We start from the raw sequence: 21,780 nt of genomic DNA on the forward strand, positions 1-21,780 counted from the left end.
AGGCCTGTGAACACACTAAGTAAGACCAAGTTTGTATCTCTCTCGTTAAGAAGAACATGTGCTTATAAATGAACGGGCAATGTGCTTTTTCCAGCCCACGTTGGCTAGAATCAATCTCCTAGGGAAGAATGATTATTTTCCCCAGAGCCTGAGGATGCTGAACCAGGCAGGGAGAGATCAAGCAGACATTCTCACTAGCCAGCCTTGCTCACCACAACAGCTCAGTTAACTACGAGTTTGCTGTCTCTTGGAGGCTAGAGTTCATGCTGCTCTAAACCTCTGGTTACCAGCAAGACGAGCGCAAGACATCACAGGAGCTCTTTGCAAAAAGAACGATGTGAGTGATAAATTTACATCCTTCTGGTTCTCAAGGCTTACAAGCACAGCCTCTTCAGGCACTGCCTAAGGTAAAGCACTGGAAACATCCTGAGCATTCATCACACTGCTGTTCTTTTAAGCAAGTAATCTACCTGCCTATTCCAAGAGGAAGACAACCATGTACCAGACTGGAGTGGAAATGCATCCTCATTAAAACAAGGTGACAAGCAGATCAGGAAACAATTTTGCAGACCACATTTATCCTGAAGGCTGGGTCCCCCGCTGTTGAATACAGGATTCTTCCCTTACAACTCTTAAAAGTAAATAAATAGAAGGGCTTGGAGGAGGTGCAAATGACAACACACATTCACATCCAATTGCAAAGAGCTGCAGCTCTGAAACTGCTTCCCAGGAGGGGATTGCGCAGCAAGTTAAAAAAAACAAAGAAAGAATGTACAAAAGTATTCATAAGTACTAAGGGCTGCCAAAATTAGAGACAGTTACCAATTTGGAAGCCAAAAGGTCAAAAAAGGCACATCTGGCCTATGAGTAACTCAGGAGGAATTTATTTACACAAGGAACGAGTGGCTGACAGAATGAACTGCTGCAGTCAGCACAGGGATCACGGGCTGAGCACAGGAGGCACCCAAGGTCAAACACAACCTGCAAAGGAGAGGTAGAGTCAGCTTGGGACGTTCAGTTATAGGCTTTATGACCAGATCACGTCTTTTGGTGTTAGTCTCCAATCCCATCAGCAGAAAGATTTGGAGAAAATTGCCACTGTAGAAATAAGCATAGTCCAACACGGGGAGAAAATGTTAAACCCAGCAGTGTAGAAAAAGGCCTAAATGCGTGTCTTAACCCAAAGACACATTTGAAGAGTCAAAGGCTACTTACTCGTTTAAAAGTCCTTTCTGTGGCAGCACTGCTCTTCCCAAGCTTCACTTTGTCAAGTCTGCCATGCCCTCAGCTTACACCCTTGGTGGCTCTGCAACTGAGCACCCTTTAACTTCCAAGGAGCTCACCCTTACGCTCACAGTTACTGACCCCAGGACAAGCACAAGAGTCCACATTTATCCCACACAAAATGTATAACTCTTGTTCTGGCTTTCTATTAGGTCCTCACTGCTCAAGAGTCACACGTGGCAGTTTCAAGCCTGATTTTGATGAGAAAAATAATTGATCTCAACTAAACAAAATACGTACTTTGTTATTAAAATGCAAATGTTTTGCTCAAAGCAAGAAGGAACTGAATATATAGTGACATTTAAGTCTTGCGGTAAGTTGTAGCAGTGACAGTGCTCTTAAGGAGCCCAGTACAACACATTTCCAAAACAAAAATGAAATTCACTTGAAAGAAAAGAGCAGACTGCTATGAATGACATGAATTAAAGCAGATAGAGTTCAACGCTAGTTCGGGTTCAAGAGGCCAGTAAGCAAAGAGGTCACTGGACTGCCGGTTTCATAGCCTGCATAACTTTAGAATTAGAACACAGGAGAGGAGGAAAAGGAAGAAATCAGTTCTAGCCAAAACCAGCTGAGGATCAATAAAGACTTTCACCTCCTCCTTCCTTCTGTGACTGCTTCCTACCATCCTCTCCCACTCACCTAGTGCCAACATCCTCTGGCTTTGTGTGCTTTCTTTACAGAGCGCTCCACATAAGGCAAGAGATTTAGAGCTGCAAACTCAAATCTTATCCATCACAAAATACTACAGCTAATTCAACACCTCCAGCTATGGATTGAAGTCACATTAAATAAAAACACTACTGTTTTTAAGAGAGAACATAGATTTAGTAGCCCAGCAAAGTTAATAAGATCAAAGCCACTGACACAGAACAACAGGTGAAGTTTATCTTCCAACTGAGGCAATGCCACACGCGCACAGACCCCCTGGTTCAGAACAGCTTTTTAGGTTACAGCTCATGTTGAACAAGATGTTGCCCAGGGAGGTGGTTGAGTCACCATCCCCACAGGTGTTGAGTAGATGTTGTACTTGGGGACATGGTCCAGTGGTGGACTTAGCACGGCTGGATCCATGGCTGGACTCAATCTTAGAGGTCTTTTCCAACTAAAACCATTCTATGATTTTAAGATATACCAGAAGAGAGTCACCGTAACAACATATTTCAAAATCCTGTAGGTATATCTAAATGTATCAAAACCATCCAAAGACTGACAAAAAAAATATGGAAGTTTAAGTGAAACATCACCATGTGCAAAAATAACTCATATGGGCAGTAAGTTTAAAGGGTTACTCTCGTAACAGCTGGGACACCCAGCATCAGTACTACACTTCCATCAGTGCATCGTATCAAATCACTCGGTTGGTGGATTTATCCACCAGTTACTATCAGAATTCAGATTCTCTCTTAACACAGGGTTCAGGGAATGAATATAAATGGATGTCTCCAACTATTTAGGAAAGAAGCTCCAGCAGAATACATGACCTATTTCTCACGTGTGTAGTCTATGCAGAGATTCATTTTGTCTTTGCTGATTGTCAGTGAAAAGATATCATGAACAATATCTATTTTTAGGCCTGACAGCAGCCTAAAGGATCCATACCAGCTGGTAAAACTGGCTTCAGATGTTACATCCATGCTTTTTTTGTGGACTATCATCCAAGCCTACCACACATTCCTAAACACAGGCTGTTAATACAAAAATGCGTATATATGCACTAAATTTATTTCCCTTTTAAAACCATTATATATAATTTTCCTATAAAGTAAGTACGGTTGAACAAAACAAACAACATGAGATCAGTTAAAACCAGACATCCTGCAGCTAAAATAAATACCAAGGAAACATGGCTCTATCTTTCAACTGTGCCACATGCTTTCAAGATGCAGAAAGCATACTGGAAAGGAACTCTCTGTGTGCTGACGTACCAGAGCGGGCTGGGGCCCATCCACATTAGTGCCAGACTTCTGTGTTTTCAGTACATCATCATAATCTGCTGCATCAAAGTTGGTCTTCCACACCATCACCTGCAGAAGAAAGGCAAGTGGCTAAATTATCTCTTAACATTTTCCATCTACATTTGCTTAAAGGTCAATTTTGTCTACACATCAGAGAACAGTCAGCACAAATATAGGCAAATCTATAAAATACAGTTAAAATGCAGCAGCTCATGAAACTGCCATGAGCCACAAGCCTCGGACTGTTTTCAATTGTATACTATTGAGGAGGAAACCATATATTGTGTAGAGAACCCAACAAGCGGCATGGTCCAGACATAAGAGGTACGTTTTTGCTTTCCCCCACTGACAACAGAAAACAAAACCCAGCTGTTGTTAAAGAAATGTCCTTCTGGATTATAACTCAGAAGCAGAAAGAAGAGGAAGAGATTTCCCCTTCTGTCCCTAGTGCTTCATCCACAAAATCCCTTTACGAGCAGTATGAGACACCCAGGCTCTCAATTCTAGTGCACCCCTCAAGGCCAGGAGAGGTAAGTCCAGCTCTAACCCAAAAAGCTGTGCAACTGCAGCATCAGCCCAGCTTTACCCCAGGCTGCCATGAGCAGAGCCACCTGCAGCCTCTACTCACGTCCAGACTCATCTGCTCTCAGTCACTGGAGATGGCTTAGCCACAGCATTTCGAATAAGACCGAGAGGACAGATCCATGGGACGAAGTGAGTATTGAGGAATATGAAATACAGAGCACTGTAGACCAGTGGAGGCTGGAAGAGTATTCGGGGGACCCACCCGTGCCTGCTTGCCTTGTCCTTACATGTATGTCTCAGAACCAGCCAGCGACATATCAGGAGACAATCCATCAGCACAGCCTGTGATATTCGAGGTATCTCAGCACTGTTATTTGTACACTCATCTAACTTATTCCCCAACAGCAGATGCCTCAGAAAGGCACATAACACGAGCTATATACAGGGTAACATTTCCTCTGTTGTACATACTCTTCCCCAGATAATCCTGCTAAAGTGCGTCCTCAGTAAGAAAATCCTATGTTTAATATCTCTCACTGTTCTTAATATTTGTTTTCTCTTTGAAAGCAGTAAAATGCCAAATAAGCAATAACAACAGGGCACAAAACTATGATATTAAAACTAGTCAGATACCTGCTCATCAGAACCTCCAGAGGCAAATAAGTCTCCAGTTCTTGAAAACGCTACACAGGTAGCCGGGCCCTGCCAAGGGATTTAAAAGACAGGTTGAAAAACTCTGAAAGAAAAAGTTTTATAAAGCTCCATTCACTACAGCTTTATGAGATATTTCTCATTTGACAATTAACACTCTAAAGGCAAAATTGAAAAGGCTCTTACCTGGCAGGTAAGGGGGCTACAATGAACATGCTCTGAGCACTGGCACTCACCATTTCCCTCTTTTGCACCCCCTGTTTAAGGTACCCACTTTTCAATATCCATAGTATCAAGACAGAAACAAACCAAGTTTTTACGAGCATTTCTTTATTCCCTTTCAGTCATTCTCTCTTAGAAATTCCTAAAACTCCAGTTCATTTATGAAAAGCTGTGAAACTCGAGTTCTGTTAAAAGCAGCCTTCAGCCACCTGATGGAAAGGCTTAAAGCAGAAAAGGAGGTTTAAACACACAGATACACATAGAGCAGAATCAAAAGCCATACCGAGAAAGACTGTTAGATGTAAAATACCCCCACTACTGAAAATTCTAAGCATTCACAAATCATAAACCATGCCCCATTAAAAAAAATAAAAAAGTTTTTTAAAAACACATTAGAGGACCTTTCAGGCTTCAATCATCAAGCCCTCAGAATCTACATTTTCCAAGCTCCTCCTCACAGCACAAACACTAGAACCATGAAAGGAAAATGCACTAAGCCAAGATTTTCACATAATCATGGAACTCCAGGGACCGGTGTCAAACACCACCCAGAATCTTCAAGACACTGACACCACAAGACAGCAAATTTCATGGACCACTGCGAGCACCAGATTCACCACGACAACAGCATCTTCTCTCCAGATCCTTTCCCAACAGCCTTTCTATTAAAATACATAGCTGTCCCGATGATAAATGATAACAAAACAGCCAATAGGTAGGGCTACAGGCAAGAAGTGAAAGAATCAGTTCTATCACAAAGAAAAAGGTGGGGAACAGTTTGGTTGACTGGATTTATTTGTTTGTGTTTTTTTACAGTCATCACATGCTCTACTGTATATTTCTAGGATATTCCATACAAAGTACTCACTGCATAAGACCCAAGGCTTAAAGCTCTTGCTTACTTCACCACAACATAATTTGAGAACATTCAGAAAATTTCTTTAGCAAAAGAGTGGTGAAGCACTGGAAGAGGCTTTCCCAGGGAAGCAGTGGAATCTCTGTCCCTGGAGGGGTTCAAAAAGCACATAGACGAGACAAGACACTTTGGGACATGATTTAGTAGGCACCGCGGGGACAGGCTGATGGTTTGACTTGCTGATCTCAGTCTTTTCCAACCTCGATGATTCTATGAACGTGCTTGACCAGACATCAACCAAAGCAACCCATCTGAGTTAATTAATTTGGCTAAGGTTAGAAGCACTGAAGTCTGCTCAAGCAGAATAACTGAACGCAGAAGATGCAGCATTCAGAGCAGAATTCAACTACTCATTTTATCTGAGACTTGGCAGTCAAGAAGCTCACAAAGTTTTCAGCACAGGAGGAAGAAAAAGCCAAGGCTACAGGTTGCTGAACGGCAGACAGAGCAGCATAAGCATTGGTACATTAGCTTTGATGTACTGTGGTCTGTAGTACTGTCCAGAGTTTGGCAGGAGGCAGCTATTCTCTCTGGATACCAACTAGCAGGAAAAAGCCAACACAGGAGGTACATCCAAAGGCATCAGAAACAAAACAGAACCACTGCTTTCTATCTCCTTCAGCATGAACACGTGGCCAAGCAATGACAGAGGCTTCAAACCAAGCAAGCACCTGCAGCAGCGCAGAAGAATGCAAGCAGCAGGCAGGCACTCCTTATACCACCATGGTTTGCCATTTTTAACCTACAGCCTAATGATCTATGCAGGTTTGTGAGAGCTGTCAGGTTTCTAAACTGAATAACGGAAGTATGGCTTAAACTGTTATTCTCTTTGTAGTTTTACAGAAGAGATGCCAGAGTTAATGCATCCAGGTTCATCTTCATACAACACAGGCACTTGCATTTTGGAGAAGCTTCGCTGTTAAATCAACAGTCAGTTCTGAAAGACTTTAAATGGTGCTGACTGCTCCGGCACTGCTTGAGTAAATGCATGCATTTCACACCAAGCATCTATTTTAATACGTTTTCAACCTTTCAGAAAGCACATGGGAAGGATGAGGCAGGCGTTGCAAGATGCAGTTAAACAGAGCTGGGAAATCATTACGTGCGTTCGAGCACAGGCACAACAGACAAGCTGTTCTACTTAGAATAAACAGCTGAGGAGCCAGGCAGTGAAGTTTTATGTCAGCTGCCGAACACACTACTTTGCAGACTTCACAAAGCGCCTGAGCTTTTGCCCATGCTGGAATGGGTAGAGGCAGCCTATGGCTAAGCCTGCTGGGAAAGCAAGCTGAGCTACTGACAGGCTGAAAAACACAATCAGAAAAGCCACAACCACCGCTACAAAACTCCATCACGCAAACATACACCTCCAGACAAAAGTAGAGTTATCCTCTTTCAAGTAAGATCCTCTATCTCAGAAGCCAAGAAGCTTCTCCCCATCCTATATTGAGTTGCGAGGATGGACTACTCTGTTAAGAATTCCCACCTTCCCAAAGGGCATCATACGGAAATCTCACATCCAGTTTGCTTCTGGTTTCCCTTCTTTCTCTCCTTTGTAAGGGTGAACTCGTCATTATAAATCCTGAAGGTAGAGAAATATCCAAAGACTGTATTTGGGATTAAACACCCACCGCTCGCTGCAACCTGTGTCCCACAGACCTGGGTGCTTTCAAATATGCTGGCACAAGGTTACGCCAGCAAAACTAGTCTTAATGTGGTCGCTCCCACTTAAATGGTAAAAAAAATGGTAAAACCCACTCATTCCTTAAAAACACATTAAGGTGTTTCCATACTATCATTTCACCTGCAATAATTTCAAAAGGTTTTGAGGCCTTCTAACAGCAATGTGTCACTTGAGAGATCTTGCCAGAATTGATCTAGCAGCAATTACGAAATATATGCACAGTCACTAGCGGGACTGAGCTTGTTCAACTAATACAGCATTAAACGATGCAGATATTTCAAACCAAAGATACTGCCATCAATCAGCTGAGACAGACAGTGCTTCTGCTTTTAATCTCACCCACCTTCCCCACCAGTTCAGCTCTCTGGCCACACTGCCAGGAGCAGAGACTCTCTAAAAAAAAAATGCAAACGTACAAGATAAATAAGCAATAAAAAAGGACAGGAACAAGTACATGGTCAGGAAGCTGCACAGTGGTGAATACTGCTCAAAGATAACAGAGCTGAGGACTAAGAAGCTGCGTTCTGACTGTAATAAACCAGTCAGGGTTCAAAAACATTCAAGACATTGCTTAAGACAAAATGTTCAGGAACAAGCACAAGTGAGGAGTACTGGAGGGGAGCAATGTTTCACAAAGTTATTTTTACCAGTCTAAATATTTCAATGTATTTAGACAAAATTTAGCACAATACAAATCACATCAAAACAGGCAGTGAACCGACTCCAAAGTCAGGGCATTCTGAAGGGGTGGAAGAAAAAAAAAGTTCAACAGAACATATTCCTCCCAAAATAGAAACTGATATCAAAGACTGAATGTGCCTTTATAAATCGAAAGAAGTGGAACAAACAAGTCTATAGACACAACATCCTCTACAGCTTTGTTGACATAAATTAAGTGAAAAGTATTTTTGCTGCATGCACTTAGCAGAACTCTTCCTGGATATCACAGGTTTGCTATAGCAACATACAAATAAGAGTTTGCCAAGTACTCACGTTATTTAACAAACACACAAAACAAAAAATAAGAAGCTACACACGCTACTGATCAGAGACAGCCTGACACCCATCTGTTCCAGGTGAACGCAGCAGAGATCCAACAGTTTCTGGTGCAGCACCTGGTCAGAGACTGAAGAATTCAAGTTTAAAGAAAAAAAAAATCTGAAGAAAGTTTTATTTCTTGCATTAGAAGTGTCAAAAAGCAGTAATTGCATATTCCTCTATACAAGCTGAAGGGAGAATTTTAAGGTTATTTCCCATGCAATGAGAACATGTGAGATGCAGCAGCCTTCTAAAAGACCATTTTATTCTTCTTCCTGTAGCAAGATACAAATGCCCTTCTATCAGTATTTCCTGAGGGTTCAGAAGTTCCAGTTCTGCATCCTCACTGCGCTATGTGCTTCACACAAGCTGCTAGCACCGGTCCCCACAATCCTGCAGCTTAGATTGAACAGCAAGCTGCAAAAAGAAGGGGTTGGACAATTGAGATACACCAAGTCAGAGGTAAGGAACGTTTCTATTTAGTCCTCAGCAGACCAACAACACGAGGATCGCTAAGCTGTTGTGCATGGCAAAGTCTGAAATCACAGTAACAGTTTAGGTTATACTGGGAGAAAGTTTGAGGGAAAGTAGAGAAGAGAGCAAAAAGTCATCTACTGGAAACATTAAGTGGGAAGAACATTGCCACTAATCAATATTCAACTCATCTCTACTAGTGAAAGAGGAGTACCAGAGGCAGAGTAGAGATAAGCCCCAGGGAGTCTTGAAAAGGACAAATTGCTCACACACCGCATGTGGCAAAAAAAATGGGAAACAAAAAAAAGAAGCAGCCATACGGGATAAATGATCACAGGATCAAACCTAGTTCTTTGCAGCAGCGTTCTGGCAAGGTCAGATAGCCATGCCAGCTGGAATTCCAGGTGACATCCCACTTCTAGCTGCATACATAGGTAAGAAGGGTGAAGCACAGCATGGTAGACGATCTAATTTATGTGCAGACTATGCCCCAGAGAGAAGAGATCATACTTTCTCCTTGTTTTCCCGCTTTCTACAGAAGGAAGCTAACGATCACAAGGCCCTTCTGCTCCAGCAAACCAAAAGTTGATCAGCTTACTCAAAACATTAAGTATGGCCTTACAAAAAGATGTTTAGAGCTATTCAGAAACAGCTTTAATGCATTCATCACCTACAGAGATGGGATCCGACCCAGGACACAGAGTACAACGCTAAATGAGTGACTGGCAGGATGCTAACAGCATCAGTAATAATTGACACAGGGATGACAAGAGACAACAGGAACAGCACCCCTGAACACAAAGCTTTCAAAGGTGGCATTAAAAATAGATCTCTCTGAAATAAATACTTAAGAGAAAGGCCAAGAGTTTAGTTTGGAGAAACAGAAATACGCCTGGAGCAAACAGTCATACCTGCTTGCAGATAGATGAATGTGTACCATCTATAAATAATAAGTGTACAGTCACAGAAATGGCCCGTTTGAACATCTCCTCCCCCACAGAACTGCTGGAGGACAGAAGGTACACAGCTTCAAGAACAGCAGGGCCAACACCAGCCGCCAATTCAAGTCAAGATTGGCCAGACCTGCGAGCTTCAGCTAGGAACAGAGCTAACATCTTGGCTCCAGCCTAACAAAAGAAACAAGAGCCAGGCTGGACAGGGTCCAGGAATAAACCACAGGAGAGTAGTTTAATGATGCACAGTCTGCACAACGAAAAGAGAGGCAGAGAGGAAGGTAGCTGGAAAGACAAGTGAGGTCAAGTATGCCAGCAGATTCTTGGGTTTTTTTTCTTCTTCCTTTAAGTCCTGGGAGAAACTAATGGATAGTAGAGAAGAGCCAGATAAGAGAGTAAAGGAGGTGCCAAGAGTTGGAACAAGGCACATCTAGAGGATGCAAACAGCTGAATTGGAGGACAGCTTCCTCTTCCACTGACCACAAAAGGAGATGTAGAAGTGCAAAGATATGAGCCAGTACATTCAGTCAGACTCCCCTGGAATAGATTAACCAGTCCAAAGAGAAAAGAGATACAAGTGGTGATGAGGACTGACAAGCAAATCAGAGGCAGCCACAAGCACGCTGGGATTCTAGGATGGGATTATCAGTTCAAGGCATAAAAGAAATAATAAACCAAGCAGTCACTGCCACTGTTTACAATGCTTTCAATTGCTTTGTGGCACAGGAGAAGAGGGCGAGTCATACTTGGACAGATGGACATTGAAATGACAGAGGAGCAAAAGATGCAAAGAATAAGTGATCAAGACAAAAAACTCCACAAGCAAGTAGGAAACCTGATAAATGCATTTGAGTACCAAAGAACCCAGAGGGCCTGAGACAAGATGCTGATGTGATGAGTCTTTCACCTATCACTTGGTTTCAGCAGCATATAAAGCAGCGAAGAGATTTCAGTGAAGAGCAATTCAAATTAACAGCCCTTTTGGTAAGGTGAAAGCACAGTGCCTATATCTCAGGATCAAGGACAAACTTGCAGCAAAGAAACCCACAGCTATGAAGAGCTATTCAAGCTCCTAAGAAAATGTGAAAGACAATAGTAGGATACATAGCAGGAGAAAGCTGAATCCAGAGATGATGACAGGCAGGAAAAAAATACAAGGGGCAAGACAGGTGACAGTTATACACACTTCTTTCACAATGTGGTAGAGGATGCAGCATCAGGCAGGAAAATCCAAAACTTGGAAAGAGGCAAGAGCTGGGGGAAAGGAAAAGCAAGCTGTGAAAGCCATGGATGTTTGTTGTCTTTCTACAAGCAAAAGAGATACCCAAAAGATGGTGTGGAAAGGGGAAAAGGCATCAGCGCAGGCACTGCACACTGGCAAACCAACAGGTACAGGACAGAGCTGAGCATTGTCCTCAAGTAGGGATGGAGTGGGAAACGATTAAAAGAACTCGCACCTCTAACACTAAAGACAAGAAAAGCATTTAGATAGAAAAAGGGCAGACTCCTAGAAACTATGGAATAGGGGTGGACAACAGAAAGGAGAGAAAGGGAAAGGGAAGCAAGGAGAAAAGCAAAGGGGACAGAGATGGCAACGGCAACAAGGGATTTCTTCATGCAGAATCTCTCTGACAGGGAGTCACAAGGATTCTCAGTCACTGACCTTTGAAAAACTCCTCTATCAGTACACAGAGCAAGACATGCTTGCGTTTTCCTTCACCAGGGAGCAAGGGCTACAGCTAACTTATACTGGCACCTTATGATTGAATCTTCAGCAGCTTTTTAACTCCTGAAAGCTTGTTTAAAAAGCAATAGAAGGGAAGAATAGAGCACTTGTATTTCCCTTTAATACTTAAATACTTCTAATACTTAGAAATGCCAATCTAAAATCAATGACTTGCTGCCTGCAACACATCCCTGCTCTCCCTCTGCTGGCACAGCTTTGTGCAGCTCTGACATGTTCTCATGCCCTTCAAAGTCAACAGATGTTTAATGCCACGTAGCAGAGCAGGCAGCAGACAGGAAAGGAGCACACTTCTGCCTTGTGCACCTGCTCAGACGATCTCGCTCTTTAGGGAGACAGTGAAGCAGAAAGCACTCACACCACCCAGATAGGTGGAACACAGCTACTTCATGGTTCAAGTCAAGGCTGCTTGGAGAAATGTAACTTTGCATTTTGTGTCCTCCTATTTATAAACACAACCTTGCAGATGTTTTCTAAATATTTACTGAGAACTTCCCCTCCACTAAGGAAGATGGCCTGAAATCCTCTAATTGAGTCATTCCAACGGGCAGACAGGCGCTGTGTACATACCTGCTCTCCTCCAGCCACTCTCCAGAGGTGACTTACAGCCCCAAAACATTCTGTTCCTTGAGGACGATCCAGTACCAGAGGTGGCCCTACGTACCAACCCAATATCTCATATGTATGGAATTAGGCAAGAGTACTTCACAGCTTGAAGCACTCCAGAACTAAAATACGCAGTATGATACAGAATGATATTTCACAGCTGTGAGATGTCAGCTCCAAGCTGCAAACTCCTGTCTCTAACAATCCTCCTGCTACAAGGGGGCCAGCCACACTACAATTAAAGACAGCAATGTAAACTTGGCAAGCCTCCCTAAGTAAACTACAGCTAATCAGCTGCTAACTAATTCCTGGCACTCCAGCAGTTGCGTCAAAGCACGGCTAAAGGACCTTACGTTGTTTTCCTTCAAGTGTCCACTCGCATGCAGCCTTCCCAGAACAACATAACAGCTGTCAGTGTAAGAAGAAAGTTTCAACCAGCGTATTTACCCCCACAAAGTCACAACTCAAGAATGTCTTCAGAACACGCTGTTCATTTGGTGACTAACCTATAGACCTCACTTAAGGCAAACTTACTTAATGACAAAAAAATCCACTCCCGCTTCATTTTTACCCACTTGGAGATACAGAAATCACAGTAAGGCTGGAGGAAACAAACAAAAAAAACCCCTCAGTATTAAGCAGTCTGGGCTTATTTACAAGCAGAACAGGTTAGAGAAGCAGCCAGTGCAGGAATCCACTCCAGCAGCTTCTGAGGAACGCAGGGCCTGTTGTCACTGCTGGCTGCTCGCTGTGAATGAAGCACATATACTTTTAACAGAAAAACAGGGTAAACCATTGAAAGAACCAACACACAACAATATGAGAGCAGAGGGAATGCCTGCCCTGGGCTATGCCAGGATGGGTTCCACAGCCATCTCAGCGCAACACCCTTAAAGATGACCAGAAAGCACTGCCAGATACTTCTATACTTCTACTTGTTTCCAAACTAAAGGAGGTGTAATCCCACAATGGCAATTATCTTTCAGGTGTGCCAGTGTCAAAACATTTCCAATGTCAGACGTCCAGAAGAGTGGCAGACACCTAACTGATCTGAAACAGGGTGGGGGGAATAACACTGGGCCTTAACTCTACTTCTGAACAATGATTCGCAAACCAACTGTTTTGTAGAAGCCCCGAGTTAAGCACAGCGTCAGCCTAAAGGGACTTTCTGTTGTCTAATTCCATCACCATAATCGATGTTGGACTCTCATTCGAAGCAGAACTATTTTTTTTGAGACACTGCACACCGCCTACAGCTCCGAAGAGAGAAAAACAGAAAGCAGGTACAGCTTCTCGCTGAACAACAACCAGGCACATCCCTTCCTAAGGCAAGGATGAGAGGTGCAAAGATCCATCGTCCCTCCACAATTACCCTGTCCCAGAAAGCTGCTTCCTAAGCACTCACTTGGCCAATTAACACAAAGACAAACATGAAAATGACATTAGGACAACATTTAGAAGCCTTGTGGCCCCTGACCAATAGGAGTAGGCACGGTGGTGCTGGGCTGACAGTTGAACTGGATGATCTTAGAGGTCTTTTCCAACCATAATGATTCTATGAGTATCCACTTAGTCCAGTTTTCAAAGTTTTATGCAGTTGAGGTTTACGTGCAAGGAGACCCAGCATTTATAACCTTCCCTTCATCCTTTTCAGCACCTGAACCCTCTGCTCAGTTTTAATCTGATCTGCCCATGAAGTGGAGCTTTAGGGGTGAGGTTTGCCTACTTTCCATTAACATTACAAAAAAGGAAGAGAGATTATTAACACAGTGTAAGAGAAGTTACAGGACAAACTCGACCATTTTAGACATCAGACAAGGCAGTCACTAAATAAAGCCACAAGAAGCCTGAATTATCAGCTTTTCAGCTTACACAGCTCCAATTACTACCTAGAGCCATCTCCCCCACCCCCAACAGCTTCAGGCTGTGATTTTTGCCCAGGTAGTTTTGATGCCTTAAGACTCAGCCCGATTTGTAGCGGGTTAAGGACAGGATTTCTGTTCTCTCTGTCCGTTCGGAAAGGGAACCTTTAAAGCAGGTTTGCATTTTTATGCCTTTGAGCCCCACTCAGTACAGACAATGAAATTGGTCTCTCTATTTTCATTTAACATTTAAAAAGAGAGCTCCAAGCATTCATCTAATTAACCTTACAAGCAACACATCTAGCAGCATAATACTAATAGGTCAATCAGTTAAACTTAACCAAACAGCACCTTTTATCACCTTTAATTATTTAATTCAGACTATTAACAAAATGGAAATATGTTCCCAAATTGTGTCCTAAAATACATTTCCTTCATTTTAGCACTACTGTCCCTCAGTCTGCTGTCAGGTGAGCAGCATTTATCCTCATAACACTTAAGTCAGGAGGCAAATGTAATTTGCACCATTAGGGAGGAGTCAGAGCTGTGATACAGAGAGTGCAGGACAGATCTAGGATTAGAGTCTGAGGTGCAGCTCTGACTGTGCCCCTTAGGATTTAAGTCTAAGTCCTCCATACTGGAGCCCCCGTTCTGCCTTGTTTTCTCATCCTCTCCATTCCTGTCTTACCTCCTTCCCTCTCCCTTTAAAGCAGTCACGATCTCAAAAATTAGTCTTAGTACCACCATCATCCTTTTATGCAAGGAAGTTTGCAAAAGGCTTCTGGCCACGAAGAATGAAAGGCTCGAGCACAAATTTGCCCGGTTCGTTATGGCCTTGTACATTTCTGTATAAGAGGCTTTGTCTCACCTGGTGACCATGAAGAGTATACAGAAGTCTTCCTTCTAGCAAGTCCAGGATTTTAAGAGTTGAATCATTGGAAGCAGTAACCAGATAGTTTCCAGAGGGGTGAAAGGAAAGACTGTTTACCACTGCACTGTGCACTGAAGATGGAAAAAACATACATAATAATCACCGAGACCAGTTTACAGAAGCCCAAGGCAAAAGAATAAAATAAAGTACAAGCACATTCCAATTTTCTGTTATAAAGTTTAACAGGAAAATTATCATGGGGAAACATTCCACACAAAGTCTTCGAAGCACTGGGGAACAAGGGCAGTATTCAATTCTTGTAAAAATAGGCACTACTTTATTGAAAGGAAAAAGAAAGCTTTGCCAATTATTCTGGGAGATTTAAGACTACAAAAGCTTCCAGCATAGCCCCCAAAGTAATCATATGCACAAGTGAGCCATATGATTCTATAAGAGAGCTGGACATTGACACATTTTACTACCATGGAGCTGCTGTTCTCACTCCAGAGTCATTCTAGCATAAAATCTATATGCTGGTACGCTAAGACTGAAGTTATGATGAAAGACAGACTCAGAGTTGGCATTGCACAGGTTCTTTTGGTTTACTACCTGACTTTAGCCAAGGCTGGGTTTCAGAGAAACTAGGAAGGAAGAACCACAACTTGAAAAAGGTCCAGTATAAGCTTTATTCTTTCAGCAATCCAATTCACCTCACCAAAAAAGTTAAAATAAGTATGAATAGACAAACTATCAAGAGTGCCAACTTCCAACAAAGCAATCCTTCCTGTATGACAATGACATCTAAGAGTTGTTTTGAAAAGAGTTAAAGAAAGTGCTCTAAGAATAACGACAAATTACACATTTAAGCTCACTGTAACATTAAACATCTACCTAATGCAGGGCTTTTCTCGCCCCTCCCTGAACTTCGACAAAACAGGTTCGTTGAACATATTAATTTATGAGAATATGTAGCACTTCTCATATGCACAGCTTTGTGAGCGTATGTGACATTATGGAATATTAAGACTATGCTTGGAAGAAGGTTTTAACTATCTAATTATTCATAATCATACTATGTGCTCTCCAAATGTTCTGGTATCTCCAATCTACTACTACCAGCACATCTCCCCCAGTTAAGCTTATATTCCCTTGAGAATCTACTGTGCATTCCAAATCCAAAACCGCCATTAAAAAAAAACTTAAAATACAATTTTAAAGACACTAGAACCAAATATTATCTTTTGCAGATGCAGATTTGAAGCAGAAATCTGAAGCAGTCTTGCTCAATTTTAAAACAGAACACATCTACTTTTTAAACTCTCAGAAATACTAGATACCTCAGCTTAAGTCCTGGGAACATAATTCCTCTTGACCTGGACTATTGAAAAACACAGAAGAAACGATTAACTCACCACAGGTAACTTCTAAATAGTTATTCTTAATGGTGAATGCTGCCTCTGCCACACAGTTAGATCTTCCTCCACACCCTCAGCTCTGTATCACACTATGTATTGAAGGAGGAAAAAGTCTACATGGAGTTTTATCTCCTGAAAGAGTGCTAAATACATTTCTCCTTTGAAAACTTTATCCCAAGTGATTTATAATTTTCCTCACCCCATTAATGTCTATATGCAGATAAAGGCAACCATATTTTGGCAACAAAGAAAGGAATCGCGCCAGAAACGGATGAAGCTAATGATATATCCTCCAAGTTCCAGACAAAGAATAAACTATTTCCAGTTTCACCAGAAAACTTTCCCATTATGGAAAGAAATCACCGACTGCGGCAGTGTAAGCACTTGCAGCTTCTGTGCCCAAAGAGTTCTTGGCTCAGAGAAAACTTCATCTCTCTTCTGCCAAAACAGCTCATACCTCCCACAAGACCATTCACAGCACCTCTCCAAAAACTCGCCAACACATCCTAGAACTTCACTTTATTTCATGTAGTGAACAATAAATCCAGTGCAGCACAAGGTGGCATCTCCTGCAAGCCACCAGGCCAGCCCGGGACAAATCACAGCCACTTAAGGAGCTTCTACTGAGGGATTGATTACTTAAACAGTCGTGCCAGCCTACGGAGTGACCGAACATCACCGTCCCAAGCTTGGCAGCACTACTTTTACGCAATCACTGAACATAACCTCTTAGTAACCAACAATCAGAAGATGAACGAGGATGGACCTGACACAGGCACAGTCCTCAGTGAACATACCGCCAGCATCCAGCCCCAGCTGAACGGCACAAAAGGACCAACTGCTCTTTTTAAACAGCAAAAATAATAATAAAAAAGAAAAAGCTGTTTCATAGACCTGCAAGAGAGGTGCCTCACACACAACCCTGGGAAAATAAGTACCAGGCAATAAACATTTGCTATTTTTGTAGGGGGCAATCTGCTTTACAAAAAAGTTAGTGCTGAGTTTGAATAAGAGCATACTTAGCATTACTAAAAAACGCACACAAAGGTTTTTGCAGTTTACTCTATAAGTTCAACTTTCATTTACAAATGCCACAGTTGGAGCAAGTCCTGACAAGAGCAGCAACACTGCTATAAGCGTGATCAGCTTTGGAAAACAATGTGATTTTAACACGCAAGAGGCTGTGGCGGGGGCACTGATCTATGAACTTCTGAATAAAACTAAACCTTTAAAATGGATTCCCTCGAAATCAGGCAGCACAAGCACGTACCGAGGGAAGAGATGCCCTCTAGTGGGACTGAGGTACGGTTGGTCTTGATGATCTCAAAGGTCTTTTCCAATTGAGCAATTATATGATTCTGCGAGAGCCACAGAACTGAATCCGATTTAGCCAAAAGGCAAGTGCACAAACCTTGGGAAGAGCGAGGCTTACAGACATCCCCAGAACATATGAGAAACGTGTTGCTTTGGTCAGACGCGTATGAAGTGACCGAGTACAGCTACCACTGCAGTTTTAGGTTTCTTTGGCTTTTATGACTATTTCTAGTCCAAAGTTTAATACACAATTAGGATTTACACATAAGCTGTTAAAAATAACACTCATAACAGGAAAAGATCACTTAGATAGCAAGGGTGTCAGACTAAAACCTCATCCAGAAAGGGTGGGATACAGAGGAAAAACAGAACTGCAAGACACAAAAAATAAACCTGGCAGCCAAACCTAAACTACATCAGATTCAGACAATTAAATTGCAGTAAGTGGAAAGCAGGAAGAGATCCATTTTGAGCCAAGTTAAACTGTGGCTGGGAACACGCACTGCAGATCTTGCTACTGTCAAAAGGCTGATAAAGTACATTAAAGGGGAAACTGCCACTGATCAAGCACTTACATAGGCTATGTGTTTTAGCAACAAGACTTCAGAAAGGCATTTCCAAGTTCTGATATTAACAATACATAACTATTATTAATACTTGTTAATACAAGTTAATAAGTTCATACAAGTTAACAACACTTATTACACAAAGACTCACACTTCAATATTCCTCATTGTAGTGCTCAATATTAGTGAACAGTCCTCAAGAGGTTTGCTTTCCACTAGATCTTGTTAACTGTCAGAACTGGAAGTGATTGTGAACGCATAAGAATAACTGAAGAAATAAAATTAATTATATTACATGAGAGTTCAAGGAGTTCAGGTGGGTTTACAGACAAAAGAGTTCAAAGAGTGCCCAACTTGACTACGCAGGGAGAATACACTTAGAGGAGGACCTCACATGTTGAAGTCAGGAATAAAACAATCTATGCACATGAAGCTGATGCTAGAAATATGATATTTGTAGTCTACCCAAGCAAAAAAACCCAACATTCCAGTGATGGTGGTGTCAGCGTTGGTGCTTAACACTCAGAACAATCGATCATAATGGTGTTTCCATCTCTGTGCAAAGAACAAAAGAACAGCACACTGTACACAGCAGAACCATGACAGGATTCTACAGTCTGCACCTCTCCAAAGCGACCTCTTTTGGGGGAGCTTTTATTTACTACTTTATGGAACCTAAATGGCTTTCACAATCTTAATAGCTTCTCTACAGATAATCTGCATTTGCCTCGAGAAAAGCAACTGCCGTTGTCCTTCTCTACCAGAAGAGGTCTACTCTTTCACAGGTTGCTGTGAAGGCAGACAAACAGAACAAATCTGCCCCTTGCACATTGCTATGTTTTCTCTGCTTTTTTCTATCAAGGGAAACTAGAGAATGTTTAATTGAGAGACTCCGCAAATTCTTTCATCGCCTTATGAGTAACGCGATACACAGTATAAAGCACTCTAAAAACCAACTCTAGTTACATAAAGCCAGGAGGACCAACAGCTGTAATTTGGAACTCAATTTTTCTCTCTTAACTTGCAAAGTTAGCAGGAATCAACCACAAACTGTTTTACTACTCTCTCTTTCCTGCGTGGCATTCAGGACCTTTGTTCTACCAAACAGCAGCACTACACAGTTTGACAAGAACAGGCAATCGGAAGAGATGCCATTTTGAAGGTATGGGGGAAGAGGGAAGAAAAATGCAGACTCCTAAACATAAAAGCTAGTTACTCCCAGGACAAACCAACCTGGATGAGCCATAACAAGGTCAAAGCCAATTCTGGAAGATGAAAGCCAAAGAAGATACTGGAGAAAGAACTGTAAACATGAATCACCATATAGAATTGCAATTGCTTGATTTTGATTTTGCTCTTTTGTTAACTCCTCCTAGTTTTCTCATGCAGAACTTAAGCTTTTGCTTTGCTTGGAATGCATCCAACTCCTCCTATAGGCTTATTTGGAGGCAAAGGTGGTATCCTTTTTATTGAGTACCATTTACTCAAAAACAGTGCATAGGAGCCAAGTGGCTTCGCAGATAACACCTGCAACACAAGACAGTGTCAGCACTCTCACCTTTGGGGCTCTCCCACCTTTTTTGATGGCAGACAGAGAAAGCCATCAGAACAGAAGCAGTCTGAAAATCAGTCTTGGAACTAACACAAAGCAAAGCATGAAAAAAGGCTTCCGCTGCCAGGCTTAAGCCAGCGCCTTTCTGGAGAAGCAGCGGGTGATGCAGCCCTTGGACTTCAGAGCAATTCATATAAAAACATGTGGAGAGGTCCAATATCTCTAAGATCTTAACTTGCCTTGATAATGCTGAAGGAGTCTATTCATCCTAACGTCCCACACTTTCACTGTGTTATCGGTAGCAGCTGCAGCAATGCACGTACCACTGGGATGAAAATCCACATGATTCACAAACCTGTAAATTGCAGTGAAATCCAAGCGTTTACATTCAACTCTTGCTAAGGATAATAAATGTCTTTTCAAGAAGGGAAGCTACATACAACGCATTGAATATTACAGAAAAGAGGAAATAACCTGAAAATTCATATCGCTAAATTTCTTTTAAGATCTTGCTTATAAACCTAAGTAGGCTGCAAGGTTATAGCCAAGCACACTGCCTTCAACGTTCTGCATTACAGGTGTAGCAGCTGTAGATAAAAGCCTCCTGATGGATCCGTGAGATGGATCCAACTGTCATAACATTCTCACGTGTTCATCTAATGTTTGTATAATATAAGTCTTCTATTAAGTTAACAAGATCTGTACAGTGCTGTGTACAAGTCCGAACAGGTTATTTTTATTCTATTACTCTTAACTAATTTTAAGATGGAACTTATTGAATTTGTGTCCGAAATCATGAGTTGCCACTTAGAAGGTAGTGAGGCTGAGACCAAATTCCTTTCTGGACAACCAATTCTTATTTTGCAATCAATGCAATCAATTCTTATTTTGAACACACAAGTACAGTAGAGGCTTCAGTGAAGAGCATCTTGTAGCTATTCACCCAGTCCATGCAAGAAATCGGATAAAATTAATTATCCTTTGAGTATTCTTGTAACAGATGCTGAGAACACGGAGATATCAAAGCTTTGCATTGAAGTTTTAAGTGCAAGAAACTAGGAAGATTACAGTCTCAGTTTTGTAAGGACTTTTCTGTTTATGGACAAATTAACTTTTGCTGTGGCTCAATATTCTTCGCGAAAAAAGCTCTGATTCAACAGCTGTTTTTCTGAATACAAAGTGGTTTTTTGCAAGAACCTTGTTATTCAAAAATTTGAGGATGAAAGAAAGCATCCAAGGACAAATCTGCCAGTACACTTTCACTCTTTTAATTTACTTCAACTTGAAGCAAAATTTAAAAGCTTAACAGAACGAGAAGAAATAAAGAATTTAAGCATCTCCAAAAATAAATAAGCACAAAGAAACTAAGGCTTTATGTGTATGACAGTTATTGAAATATAACCCTCAAGGTTCCCATCTGGAGAAGTCATAAAAAGGTCAAAGCAATTCTGGAAGCTCTTTTTGCATCTCGTCCTCCACTGGCTACTTTTGTAATGGGCACTAACAATTTTTTAAGAGGTGGAAATGATTGCCAGGACAAGGAACTCTGACTGCAGTCACAAAACCAGGTGTGCATTCAGCAGTTATCCCCATTTCAGAGATAAGAAGGCTGGTACTCGGGCACTGCAAGGTACTTACCCCCCATGCTCACAGAAGGAGTGTATGCATTCTCTGCTGGTTTTATCCCACAGTTTTACAGTTTTATCATCGCTGGCTGACACTATCAATCGTCCATCAGGTGAGAACCTAAGGTAAGAGTTATAGCAATCAAAAAATGCCCCCAGACAAAACGTGTAACGAGTCAACTGGATTTTGCCACTGTCAGGGTATGTTGGCAATCACACCTCGCTCTGCAGTAGGTCGCTCTGCAGGAAGTCACTCTGGCATCAGAAAGACTAAAAATCCAATCACTAAGTTGGAGGGGGAGAAAAAGCAAGCCATAAGTCCTCAAACTATCTCTAATTCCACAAGCAAATAGAATAACACCCAGGAAAGTCCCAAGTCTGACTTACAATCTCCTCTCCAACTTGCTTCAATTGAAGCATACCTCAAGTTGTTTCTCTGCCCTGATTCAAAACAATTCAGATCCTTGCCACAAGCATTCCGAGCAACATGATTACTCCCGAGACAGCAGCTGCAGCAGGA

The 21,780-nt window shown here is 41.9% G+C and overlaps 1 protein-coding gene across 1 annotated transcript in view; it reads right to left on the reverse strand.

Moving 5' to 3' along the window:
• The window catches only part of POC1A (POC1 centriolar protein A), a 37,344-nt gene that overhangs the window by 11,865 nt on the left and 3,699 nt on the right, over nt 1–21,780 (reverse strand). The window contains exons 5-9 of the mRNA XM_054076858.1: nt 21,274–21,381; nt 19,875–19,990; nt 14,786–14,919; nt 4,401–4,469; nt 3,213–3,311 (exon numbers count right to left, since the gene is read on the reverse strand). Of these exons, the coding sequence (XP_053932833.1) occupies nt 3,213–3,311; nt 4,401–4,469; nt 14,786–14,919; nt 19,875–19,990; nt 21,274–21,381 (526 nt within the window). The remainder of the gene's footprint in view (nt 1–3,212; nt 3,312–4,400; nt 4,470–14,785; nt 14,920–19,874; nt 19,991–21,273; nt 21,382–21,780) is intronic.

This window comes from Cuculus canorus, chromosome 11 (genome assembly GCF_017976375.1).
Source record: "Cuculus canorus isolate bCucCan1 chromosome 11, bCucCan1.pri, whole genome shotgun sequence".
Taxonomy (NCBI): domain Eukaryota; kingdom Metazoa; phylum Chordata; class Aves; order Cuculiformes; family Cuculidae; genus Cuculus; species Cuculus canorus.